Raw genomic sequence first — 13,810 nt, 5'->3', positions numbered from 1 at the left:
ATAACCTCAAAATTTTAGGGCATAGTTTCCAGGATTCGAGGACTTAGTTCAAATATAACCTCAAAATTAAAGGAATTACGTCAAGGGACCGTTGGGTATGAGGCTATGTCCGACAAACATAACTTCAAATTCTCCTAATCAAGAAACGAACATAACCTTAAAATTTAGATAAAATTTTAATAATTTTAATACTTGCAAGCCTTTAAAAAATTAATCATTAAAGTGAAAAATAATGGGGGTTGGTGCGCGTTGTCTCACCAGTAAAATTATAAAATGATTCTTTCTTTTTTGCCTTGAGTCAAAAAAAAACTTGATTTTTTTCCTCCTAGAGTCAAAAATAGCACTTTTTTCCCCTTACCTTAAAAAAGACTATTTTCATTCTTCTATAATAATTTTTCTATTTAAAAAAAAAATATAAATATTGTATTTATTTCTATATATTCAATCTCTTAACTCGAATATAATACCAGTCGTTTGAAAATTGTTGATTTTCTTGTTTTGATGTAGTGTATTTAACCAAAGTCGTAAATACGAGAAATTTGAATTCGGTTTTCTCATTTTGCGGAGAGAAATTTTGCTTCTCGTTTGATGCCAAAAAGTTGAAAAACACCAGAGAGAGAGCGAGAGAGACAGAGAGAGAGTGCGGATTAAATCTCCCGGTGACGAGGGCGAGGATGAGAATTAAATGGACCTGCGGTTAGAGTCATGAAGAGGGAGCATTTAAAGTCTATTTTTCCAGCGGAGCAGGTTCTGCGGTTTGAAAGCTAATTTACTAGCGGAAAGTGGGTCAGTAGAAAAAAATTCGATCTCAAACCTTTTTTTTTTATTATTATCCAGACTAACGAAAATTGACAATTACGAACAATAACAATAAAAAAAAACTCGTTAAATAAAAGAAAAAATGGTTGAAAAAAAACTATTTTTTGAGGGAAAATGGTTCAAATTCAAAACAAAAAATTTGAATAATCAAAGGCAATTTAAATTAACGTGAAATAGGATTTAATTTAGATATTACATATAGGAGGGAATCGTGAGGTAAAGGGAGAAAATAGAAAGAGCGATTTGATGGGAATGAAAGAGAGAGAGAGAAATTCTATCGAAATCAGAGACGAATAGTGTGAGTCAAATTTGTGAATTTATTCGAGTGTACAATATTCCATTGGTTCTGAAAACCGATGGTTTTGATGTGTTTGAGCATTATGCAAACTGCTTTCTGGCAAAATCGTCTCTATACGTATATATATATATTATATATAAGGAATTTGATTGGAACTTCTATATGTATGCTATATATAGAAGTAATTCCCTTTTGATATATATATATATATATATATATATATATATATATATATATATATATATATATATATATATGGCAGTTAACTTTATTTACCAAGAAACTTTGTTAAAATATACATACATATACTCAAGTTTATCCCCTAACGAACCAATCAGGATCTCCAAACAAGAGTCCACGACTACCCTTTAAGCGCGCAGTCATACTATTTACCTTTTCTACTGATATTATTATCCTTTCTATTTTCAACTAATACCACCTCCCATGGTTTTAGGCACGAAATAAAGTTGAGATAAAAAAAAATCCACTGACGAAGTTGGCAAAGAGAAAAAAAAATGGAATATAGAAAATATCGAATTTTTCTTTAAAAATCCGTTAGGACCGAAATGCAATAGGATCAAAATTTATTACACTGTACTTACTAAACTTGGAACTAACAAATTTTGTTTGGTCACTACAACAAATTTTTATTGTTCCTTACAACAAATTTGTATTGTTATACCAACTAATATTTTGTTAGTATTATTACTAAAGAATTTGTAACTGCAATAATACAGATTTTTTTGTAGGTACCAAACAAAATTTCTAAGTTCCATGTTTAGTAAGTACAAAAATCCATTTTCCTCCGTGTACCCTTACTGCTATTAATTCGGTTAATTGTGAATTAAGAACAAATTTTGTTAAATGAAAATTCTGCTCGATAAAAATATTTTCCTGAATAATTTTTTTTTAGGCTAAATAAAAATTCTCTTCAATGTAATTTCTGCTAAATGTAAATTTAAAAACTCTTCAGAATGGAAATAATTTTTGCTAAATTTTAAAATTAGTAAAATATTTTGTTAAATAATTTTAAAATATCAAAAAAAAAAAAAATTGATACCTGGTTGCCTCCTGCAGCAACAGGTGAGGCGGCACCCAAAACTTCACTCTTAGTGCAAATCTGAGAGGTGCAACTCCACCACCAGTCTGTCTCTCAATAGGATTTCGAAGATTTAGCCAGAGTTCTTCTCCTTTTGCATTTTGATATTTCAATCCAAAATAGTCACACTCCTTGCTGATTCCAAGACAATCGCACACCTTAACAGAAGAAAAATATAATTTTTTTATTTTTCTAAAACAGTACTTATCATTAAAACATATATTTTTATTTTTATCTTTCTAAAAATTTTTATTTTCATATTAAAATATCATTCATTTTTTTCGGTTTTTAAAATGGAATTTTCAAACCTTTTAAAGACTATAAAAATTTCAATCGATTCAAACCCCCCCTTGCCAATGGCAACGTTATTATAGAGGGATGCGACTATATAAGAATTTAATAACTTAGAATGCATAAAATTCAAAATGGAATTTAAGCTTCGCCGTTATGAAGATAAATTTTCATTATATGGAATAATTTATACATCCAATAAAGAATAATTTAACGAGAGCGGTCCCCTGGATTCACCGATGAATGATTACAAGTTCTATTATTATTTGATAATATAAATCCCCGAAAATTTCACATCATCTCTCCTCTCGCTATTCGTCTTGACAACAATTGAAAATTGAAATCACATTAAATTTTTATTTAACCAAAGTCTCATTTTGACAGAATTTTTTTAGGAATTTAAATGAAAGTATAAATTAAATTTTTATAAAATAATTTTTATTTAAATATTTATTTAAGAATAAAAATAATGCTCGATTATTTTTTTAGACGAATTTTCATTTTTCGAATTAGCATTTGACGGAATTTTTTTTCTAAACGAATGTTTATACCTTTCTGATTTTTTAGGCAATTTATTTAAAAAATTGAAATTCTGATTTAATTGAATATTAATTTAGCGCGAACTTCTCATTCAAAAAAATTTTATGCAATTCAAAATTTTTAAATACCAAAATTTACAATTCACCGAATCTTCATTTTTTCGTTTATTTTATTTACACAAATTGTTATTTGATAGAAATCTTAAAACGCCGAATTTCCATTTGTCCGCGATGTTGCAAATGTCCAAATAAACATAACCTACAAAATGATTTTGCCGCCAATTTTAAAAATAACCAATCAGAAATTATCAATAGAGTATTGTGATTGGTTAATTTTGAAACTAGCGGCAAAATCTTTTTGTCAATTTTCTTTTTGTTTATTTTTTTTTTTATTTGCACCAATTTGTTAGTTAATTGAATTCTTAAAAGCCGAATTTTCATTTGTTCGAAATTGCAAATGATTACAAACATAACCTACAAAAATAGTTTGGCACGAATTTTAGAATTAACCAATCATAATTTTCTTAATAATTTCTGATTGGTCGTATTTTAAAAAGTGCGGCAAAATCTCTTTTGTAGGTTATGTTTATTTGGCCATTTGTAGTTTCGGTTTCAACTATCAAATAAAAATTCGTGCAAATAAAATTTCGGCTCAAAAATAATTATGACAAATGAAATTCCATAAAATGAAAATTCTAACTAATGATTTTTAGAACATAATCATGCGTTCCGGAAATTCTACAATTTTAAAATTAAAATCATTTAAAATTCTATTGAATGAGAAATCTGCTAAATTAATATTTGGTTAAATTCGAATTTTTTAAATAAAAATTTGTGTAAAGAGAAATTTTTGAGTATAAAAATTCTGCACAAACAAAAATTCGACACCTAAAAAATCTGTTAAGGCCAGGTCCAAGTGAGGCAGCGCCATCTACATTGATACTAAAATTTTGAAAAATTTTTAACAGCCTTTTCTTGAAAACAAGATGGTAAAATGCTTTTTCCTTTATGGATAATTGATTATTGGCAAGATATACACCAGCTAAAACTTTTTTTGAATTAAAATAGTAAAAAAAATTTCATGTCAATAAATTAAATATGAGCACTTTTTTCACAAAAACTGTAACAGTACTTTCTCAGAAATTACAATCAAAAATGCAATTTCCATTTGGAAAATTAATAAACGCTAAAAAATACACGATCTAAGATTTACCAATCACGAAAATAACAAAAAAAATTTTTTATTAAATATTTAACATATTGATACTGCTTTACTGATTGTGACAGCCCTTTGGTAGATTATGTAATTCAGGTGGTTAGCAACAGCGCCAATCTCCTCCTTTCGGCAAAACTGCGAAACGTCTGGTGACATATATAACCTGCCAAACGGCTGTCATAATGAGTAAAATATGTTATGTTAAAATACTTTTTCTTTTTTATTTTCGTGATTGGTAAATCTTAGGTCGTGTATTTTTTAGCGTTTATTAATTTTCCAAATGGAAATTGCATTTTTGATTGTAATTTCTGAGAAAGTACTGTTACAGTTTTTGTGAAAAAAGTGCTCATATTTAATTTATTGACATGAAATTTTTTTTATTATTTTAACTCAAAAAAAGTTTTAGCTGGTGTATATCTTGCCAATAATCAATTATCCATAAAGGAAAAAGCATTTTACCTTCTTGTTTTCAAGAAAAGGCTGTTGAAAATTTTCCAAAATTTTAGTTTCAATGTAGATGGCGCTGCCTCACTTGGACCTGGCCTTAAGTAAAAATTCGTTTAAGAAAAAAAATTCTTAGTGCTAATTCGAAAAATGAAAATTTGTTTCAAAAATAATTATATGTAATAAAATTATTTAAAATGAAAATTTTTTTTGAGGTCAAATACTTCAGTATTATGCCATTTAAAACTTGGAGAAAATCCGTTCTCTTTTTTAAAAATGATGGCTTAAGGGTATATAATAGAAAGATATATATATAAAGCCAGTCACGTGCATTTGAATGAAATTGTAATGTTTCTCAATTTATATAAAACGCGATGAGAGAACATTGTCAATTTTTCAAAAAGCTGTGTGGAAAATGGCTTTTGTCGTTTTTTTTTCCATTCGATTTCTCTTTTTAAAAAGAAAATGTTTTAAGTAAAAGAAGTTTTGTGCGGATAAAAAGTCATATCGTATAAACTTTGAGAGGCTTGACTGTTCCTGACCAAAAATTCAAGATCCTTTCTTCAAAATAAAGAAAGAGATGAGACATTTATACTTTTATTTATATATATATATGTCAAGAAAGAAGTACGAAAGGAGAAGCCTTATATATAGAATATGGTATAGACGAATAAATATTGAACTTCCTTGAAGGGATGGAAAGTAGTTTCGTAGCCCCGAGTTATTTCTGATGGTAGTGCACTTTTTTTTTCTTTTACTTCTTCTTCTTCTTCTTTTTCCTCTCGACACAGCAGCACTTTGTGATCAATAAAACTGCCGAATACTTCCTTCCTCAACAAACAGTTTCTCGTTGGGTCAGAAATTTGTTGATGGAGCGCAGCCCCGGAGTTAGCAAATATCTCGATTCACATGGATCCTGAGACTCTATATCCTGATTTGATGTCGTAAAAAACGAATATAAATGAAATCATTTTCCCCTGTGCTCTGAATTTTAAGCCCGTGGACAGGAAATTCAATGTATATATATATATATGGGGCATTCCACGTCAACGAGAGACCCCCCGCCCCCAGAATAGATTTAAATGAAAAAAGTTCAAATACGGCTTAAAATTTAGGTAATTACATCTACTTTAAAATGCAAAGTGGCAAAATAAAAAATTCAAGATGGCGGATCCAATATGGTGAAAAAAGTAAAAAAAAAATGCTTGAATTCACTTGAAATTTGTTACTCGGGGGTTTTTAGGGTCGCTAAACACAAATATGAAATCAGATTTTTAATATTAAAAATGGCGGATCCAATATGGTGGCCGATTTTTAAAAATTTTAACAAATTTCAATAAAACGTATCTTATGGTGCTTTGTAGGGTTGTAAAAAGTTCTAAAGGTTTTAAATTGAATTTGAAATTTAGGTAATTACTCCTACTTTAAAATGCTAAGTGTCAAAATAAAAATTCAAGATGGCGGATCCAATATGGTGAAAGAAGTAACAAAAAAAGATATAATTCAATTGAAATTTGTCACTCAGGGGTTTTTAGGGTCGCTGAACACTAATCTGACATCAGATTTTAAATATTCAAAATGGGTAATAATCCAACTAGTAAAAGTAAGACATAGGTTCCAACTAGTAAAAGTAGGAAAGGGTAAAATCCAACTAGTGAAAGTGAGACATATAGAGTCCAACCAATTAAGGCAAGACCAATTTAGGTTCCAACTAGTAAAAGTAAGAAAGGATAAAAATCCAACTAGTGAAAGTAAGACATAAAGAGTCCAACCGATTAAGGCAAGATCAATTTAGGTTCCAACTAGTTAAAGTAAGAAAGGGTAAAAATCCAACTAGTTAAAGTAGGAAAAGGTAAAAATCCAACTAGTAAAAGTAAGGCCTATTTATCTTAGTCCCGAGGGACAAATTTCAATTGAATTGAAGATTTTTTTTTACTTCTTCTGTCATATTAGGTTCACCATTATGAAATCTGTGTTTGGCCATTTTTTATTTTAAAGTATGTCTAATTACCTAAATTTCTATCTCAATAAAAAACCTTTGGAACTTCTTACAACCCTACGAACTCTCGTAATCCAATTTTTATTTAAATTTGTTTCGGTTTTTAAAAATCGGTCGCCATATTGGATCCGCCATTTTGAATATTTAAAATCTGATGTCAGATTAGTGTTCAGCGACCCTAAAAACCCCTGAGTGACAAATTTCAATTGAATTATAGCTTTTTTTGTTACTTCTTTCACCATATTGGATCCGCCATCTTGAATTTTTTATTTTCACACTTAGCATTTTAAAGTAGGAGTAATTACCTAAATTTCTAATTCAATTTAAAACCTTTAGAACTTTTTACAACCCTACAAAGCACCATAAGATACGTTTTATTGAAATTTGTTAAAATTTTTAAAAATCGGCCACCATATTGGATCCGCCATTTTTAATATTAAAAATCTGATTTCATATTTGTGTTTAGCGACCCTAAAAACCCCCGAGTAACAAATTTCAAGTGAATTCAAGCATTTTTTTTTACTTTTTTCACCATATTGGATCCGCCATCTTGAATTTTTTATTTTGCCACTTTGCATTTTAAAGTAGATGTAATTACCTAAATTTTAAGCCGTATTTGAACTTTTTTCATTTAAATCTATTCTGGGGGCGGGGGGTCTCTCGTTGACGTGGAATGCCCCATATATATATGATATTCCATTTATATAAAATTTTCGTTCGATCAATCCTTTTTGTGAGAAGGAAAAAAAATCATATTTCCTATGTGGAATATTTGTTGTATGCAAGTTTCGTTTTTTTAATTAAAAGCAAAACCATTAAAATGCGAGACAAAATTAATTGAAAACTTATTCACTAACAGTATATATATAAAAAAAAAATTATTTTTTATGAAACAAAATTTTCGATACACTGACACACATTTTATTTCGAAAATTAATATAAGTCGCAGTTCATTGAGTTTCGTTCACGAAGCTGAAGTATACGCAACGTTTATGATAAACGATTTTTAAAGAAATAATTTTTTCAAATGAAAAATTCTTTAATTTTTTTACTAAAAATTTTTTTTTTATAATTGTTGATTAATGAAAACAACAAAAAATTATAAAATTTTTCATTTTAAAAAATTATTTCTTTAAAAATCGTTTATCATAAACGTTATCGTGTTTCGTCCAAAAGTTGTTGTGGTCAAAATTGTGTCAAAATCATATACCAACCCCAAAAAAATTTTAACTACACGCAAAAAAAATCTTCATCTGGAATAGCGATATATTTCTCTAGAATAGCGAAAACTTTTGCTATTTTAGTGAAATATATCGGTGATTTAGGTGAAGATTTTTTAGGGTGTAAGAAATTTTATTTTTTGTTGTTCAAAACCTATTTTTAAATTGTAATAAATCACTTTAAATTTCTAAACATACGGACTGATGCAAAGAATATATACAAAATTCTTTTCAAATTTTTTTCATTTTACACGAAGCAAATATTGTTTTATAATTTAGTTGCTGTTATACCCTAATTTTTCACCTCTTTTTGTATTTTTTTTCCTTCAACATTTTTATATAAAAAAATTGTTTTATTAGATCAAAATTTTTTTCTGTTATTTGAAACAAAATGTAGTGCGAAAATAAAATGATACGAAAATGTAAAATTTTTTTTGAATGTGTAGCGTATGTGTATATATATATTTTAGATGTACAAACAGTGGATGCTGTATAAAGACGGAAATCCAATTGGCACAGATAATCTAGTAGATTTTTGGCCCTGATTCAATTCCTATATGTATACTCTGATCAAACAAATGAATATGTTTTATTTATTGATTATTATGACCCAATTGAAATTACGAAATTGGGTTTCTATTTAATACGTTTTAAAAATGTTAATACAATGTCACCTTAATAATTGTTTTTTTTTTTAAAGTAATTTTATTCAATCAAAATGTTCAGTTGGAAATATTGTTTTATTCATTATTACAATAAAAAATTAAATTTTTATCCGGTTTTACTTTAGAATTATTGGAATATTTTTCTATTTCTTCTATTTTAAAAGAAATGTTTACCATTTCTTCAAAAATCAGTGTTTAAAATAAAATTATTCAAAAAAAATTCAGGCCATTCTCCAAAAATCTTAATTTTTTTTTTTACAAAATTGTTGTTATATTATTTGACATACAAAACTTATATTTTTTAAACATTTGCTTTTATAACAAATAAGTTCGCTTTGTGTACGGAACCCTTCGCGTGTCTAATTTTTAAGTTGTAAAATCTTTTTTACCGACGGCTGATAAAACAGATTATACTGAGTAAATGAATAATAGTTCTTAAATCGATGATAATTCTTAGTCAAAACTATTTTATCGACTGCTGATAAAACAGATTTGACCGATTAAATCGATAATAATGATTGGTTCAAAAAATTGTTTATCCTACTACTGATAAAACTTTTTACCGAGTTCTAATAATATAGAATTGACTGATTATTAAATAAGCAATAATTCCACCGACAAAACTATTATACCGACTACAGGTAAAACTGATTTGACGGTTTACATAAATTTAAAACTGTTTTATCGACTGCTGATGAAGCCGATTTTGATGGATTACATCGATAAAATAGATTTAAAATAATTATTTAGTGTTTAATTAAAATTTTAATTATAAATTGAATTTATTTTATGTTTCAGGTAAACAGAGTGGATTTTTTTTTAAATTCATTAAATTTTTTTGCATCAATATTGGCAAGTTTTTTTTTAATTTTAATAACTCATGATATTATTATTAATTTATATATTAATTTCTATTACTGCAAAAACTGTCCGTCTTAAAAGTGCGTGAAAAACGTCTTATTTTAAGATATTTTCTGCGTTTAAAATATCGCAATTGTGTCTTAAAACAAGACATTCATATTAAATGAAAATTCGAGCAAGTAAAAATTCTTTTAAATGACAATTCGAAGAAATAAAAATTTTGTAAAGTGAATTTTTGATTATATGAAAATTCTGTAAAATTGAAAATCGATTTAATGAAAATTTTACAAAATAATAATTCAAATAAATAAAATTCAGCTCAATGAATTAATTATATCGAATGATATTCTGTTTTAAATTCAAATTCTAACTTATTTTTAAAACTTATTCACGCGAACCGAAAATTCGAAAAAATGAAAATTTACACATTTTTAAAAATTGTTTATAAAAATTATTGTTCTTATTCTTTTTTACAAAAATTTTTATTAGAATTTTTTTTTATTTTTATATAAAAAATACAAAAAAAAGAAATTATAATATGAAATTTTTCAATTTCTTTTTTGTTTTGTTATACCTTTAGAGCTCAGGTAAAGTCATATGACTTCTTTTCTCCGCGCGCGTGAAGCAGTCATTTATTTTGGTTGACAGTCACAAGCAAATGGATGAATTTTAGAAAAAGCTTGGAAAGTTCAGAACTCGCAGAGACTGCGTATATATAGCAGAGAGTTGAGTTAAGTTGAGTTGAGTAAAGTGATCCATGATAGTAGGTCTGCGTAACGATATGGAGATCCATTAATCAAGCTGACTAATGCAGTACGCGGTTAAAGTGTCTCATGTACTTGAGGGAGGTGAGCTCAGTTTAATGATAAAAAAAGGTGCTTAAATCTGACAGACTTGACGAAGAGTGACTGAAGAACACATGCAAATCCATTTTGATAAAAGGAAAAAAAAACATATGTTTCTAGTGCGAGAGAAAAAAATTCTTTTCAATCAAAGAAATCGTTTCTTTTGCGCAGAAAAAATAATTTATTTTATTCAAATAATCGGTTACTTGCGACTATTATCAAATAAATATTTATATGTATCAAATAATTACACAGCCAGACAAAAAAAAAAGTTCTGACCTATAGAGGTCTGACTATGTTTACTATACGTTTATGGTGTCACTGAATTCGAATCCGGGGTCCATTTGACCCCCATCAGATCAGTATTTTATGTATCCATTTTTTATTGGATAACAGAGAATTTGTTGTAACATCTATCTAAAATGATACATCAACCATCACCGTTGGTCACATTATCATTTTAAAATTTATATTCGAATTGGATATTGCATGCTTGTAGTAGGCCACCGTCATCAACCAAGTTGCTTGAGGCAACCAATTGAGAAGCATACCGGTAAGTCATGTGACGCGCAAGCGCATTGTGTTAATTGCATATGGATGCCGCGCTTGTAATGACGGTTCATATCGTCGCGTCTCGTGAAAAGTGTTAATCATGTTAATTATTGTGATAAAAAATGGACGAAAGCACAATAAAATTTCTACAAGTCGTTGCACCGGAGCATGCAGACTTTTTAATCAAAACATTTCGAGGTAAGTTTTTATTATCCTTGATGAATATACAAATGCTTGACTCTAACCTCTAACCTTACTGCACATGCTTTCTGGATCATCATTATTTCCCATATTTTATTTATTTATCATTGTATTTATTTTATGCATGTTATTTGGTAGAAATTCTTTTTCTCAAAACTTTCATTCACAAGAATTTGCTTTTCGTAAAAATAGCATTTAAGAAAGTTTTCATTCGAGTGACTTGATATGTAAACAGCATGTCTTGTGTTATCAAATTATCGTGTGAGAGAAACAGCTTTATTTTCCCAAATTATTATTTTTGAATAAATTGATTTCACTGATGTCTATAAATGAATTATTATTTACCATTTAAGTGACTATATAAATGGAATCAAATAAAAAAATTTCATATCCGGTCAAGTAAATGTTGGTTTTTATAGTAAAAAAACATTTATTATCGTATCGTGTATGAAAGATATTTTTATTGAATTAAATCTATTTTTTTCTAAATATTATTAAAAAAAGGATAGATATCCCACCAATCAAAATAGTTGTACTAACAAAATTAAAGGTAACTGTGCGCAAGAGAGATGGATGAGGCATTCAACGGAATGTATATACTAGCTATCGAAATTTGTTACAGTATCCAACTTGAGAGTATGCAACAGAAATAGTTGCAGCAGAAAACTAATTTGATCGCGCTATAGAACCCAATAAAAATTGCTACCCTATCCTATACTTAGCATACCCAAACCAATTATTTCTCTCCGTGTATTTAACCCCATTACATTCACAACCAACGACCCCAAAAACCCCCGAGTAACGACTTTCAAACATATCTGATAAATTTTCCCAAAAAGTGTCCGCCATTTTGAATTTTGAAAAAATAAAAACAGATTCGTAATTAACGACCCCGAAAACCTACGACTAACGAGTTTTAAGCGAATCCGATGAATTTTTCCAAAAAGTGTCCGCCATATTGGTTTTTAGAGGTTATGTCAAAATCCTGATCTGATGGGGGGTCAAACGGACCCCGGATTCGAATTCAGCGACCCCAAAAACGTATAATAAACATAGTCAGATCTCTAGGTCAGAACTTTTCTTTTGTGTCGCTGTGTTATTATTTGTCATGGTATTTGTTTAAAATACAGAAATTATTGGTTAAAATACAGTTTGGTTTAAAAAAAAATTTCTTGGTTCAAGTAAATATTTCTACAAAACAATAATTTTTTTTGTCAAACTAATTTTATATTATATTTTATGGTTCCCTATATATTATAATTAAAATTTGACTATTCAATTTTAACGAGAAAAGTTGAGTAACAAGAGATATTAAAAAGTATATTTGCAAGTAGAGTACGAAAATGAAAAACACAAATCATAAGTGGAAGTATTTGAAGACGAGGTGTACATATATATATATATCCTATATAGTACATAAAGTGTGCAAGGAGAAAATTTTTGGCATCGTAAGACCAGAATTTGCACTTAAAGCACGATTCTCATTTGTCCTCGATGTCATATGGAATTAACAAGAATTTATTTTATCCTCTCCCTCTGGTGATTTTCATTTTTTTCACCCCCTCGCACAGTGAGATTAATATTTTACATTAGAATATAAGGCAAATGCGTGGTTCTTACTTATTGTTTTACCCAGCTGCATATTTGTTAGCTGCTGATATCTTTTTGTTAAAAAAAAAAAAAAAAAAGAAAAAAAAACAATCATCTCAGTCAGTATTTGAATATTCATGAATCTAGTTTATTCAAGTCGGCAAAGAAATTTCAATTTCACGCGCGATTGTACAGCTTCGATAGTCGATTATATTTCACGAGCAATTAAAATGCACGACCCGTATATATCTATTTTAATTGAGATAAAAGAAAAATTGCATTTTTTGTTTCACCAAATAATAATAATAATGTCAATATTATACAATTTTTTATTAAAAATGTTAAATGAAGATTTTTTGATCCGCATAGGGTTTTGGGTGTATATATATGAAAAAAGTTTGATGTAAATTTTACATTTGGAATTCATATGCAGCGTAGTGGGATCTTTTGAATTAGGCAGATTTTCAAATGAATTTTAATGAAGTTGAAATTTACAGTGTAAAATGTTCTTTTGATGTTTTTTTTCTTCTTCTATTTTCTTTTGAGGTTGAGATTATTTAGAGGAAAAGCTTTACCTTTGGAGAAAATGCAATTTAAAGATATATATATATATATATATATATTTTTATACAAATCTTGAGACTCATAAATATTCCCTAAAACTCATTAGTTGGAATTTTACAGTAGATCTAATGGCGAATTTTAGTTTAAATGAATTTTATAAAAGAATTACAAATATTAAACCGAATTTTATAAAGTAAAATTCATAGTATATAGAAGTTAAGTATAGAATTTTTATTTTAAAAACATTCTCTTTAAAAATATATGAGCAATTCCACGTTAGATTGAGGGGTCTATCCTCCGATTCCTTCTATACTATTTTTTTGGGTAGAGGTTATGGGTCTAATTGAGTAAAAAAAATATTTAGGGGAGAGTGGGGCAAAACCGTGTACCTTTTTGGAATTCTCGGTTTACAAAGAATCTATCAAATAAATTAGTTCAAATCTCGTTGAAAATTCTTCCTTGAACATTAGAGAATGAGAAAATAAGGTCAATTGCATGAAAAAAAATTTTTTGATCAATTTAAATGAGGTTTTTCAAAAAAATGCAAAGTGCCCGGTTTTGCCCCGATGGTGGGGCAAAACCGGGTACTATCAAGAAAATATATAAA

General features: G+C 28.2%; 2 protein-coding genes across 2 annotated transcripts in view; both read right to left on the bottom strand.

Annotated features, from left to right (window-relative positions):
- LOC127290321 (E3 ubiquitin-protein ligase MYLIP) overlaps window positions 1-13,810 on the bottom strand; it is a 210,653-nt gene that overhangs the window by 35,990 nt on the left and 160,853 nt on the right. Inside the window, exon 2 of the mRNA XM_051318817.1 lies at window positions 2,178-2,374. Coding sequence (XP_051174774.1) covers window positions 2,178-2,374 — 197 coding nt within the window. The remainder of the gene's footprint in view (window positions 1-2,177; window positions 2,375-13,810) is intronic.
- The window catches only part of LOC127290329 (histone H2A-like), a 365,622-nt gene that overhangs the window by 236,918 nt on the left and 114,894 nt on the right, over window positions 1-13,810 (bottom strand). The gene's annotated exons all lie outside the window — the stretch shown is intronic.

Source organism: Leptopilina boulardi, unplaced genomic scaffold (genome assembly GCF_019393585.1).
Source record: "Leptopilina boulardi isolate dan_hultmark-lab unplaced genomic scaffold, ZJU_Lbou_2.1 LbouV2_59, whole genome shotgun sequence".
Taxonomy (NCBI): domain Eukaryota; kingdom Metazoa; phylum Arthropoda; class Insecta; order Hymenoptera; family Figitidae; genus Leptopilina; species Leptopilina boulardi.
Note: the sequence above shows the minus strand (reverse complement) of the source record. Positions and strands in the feature narration are given on the sequence as shown.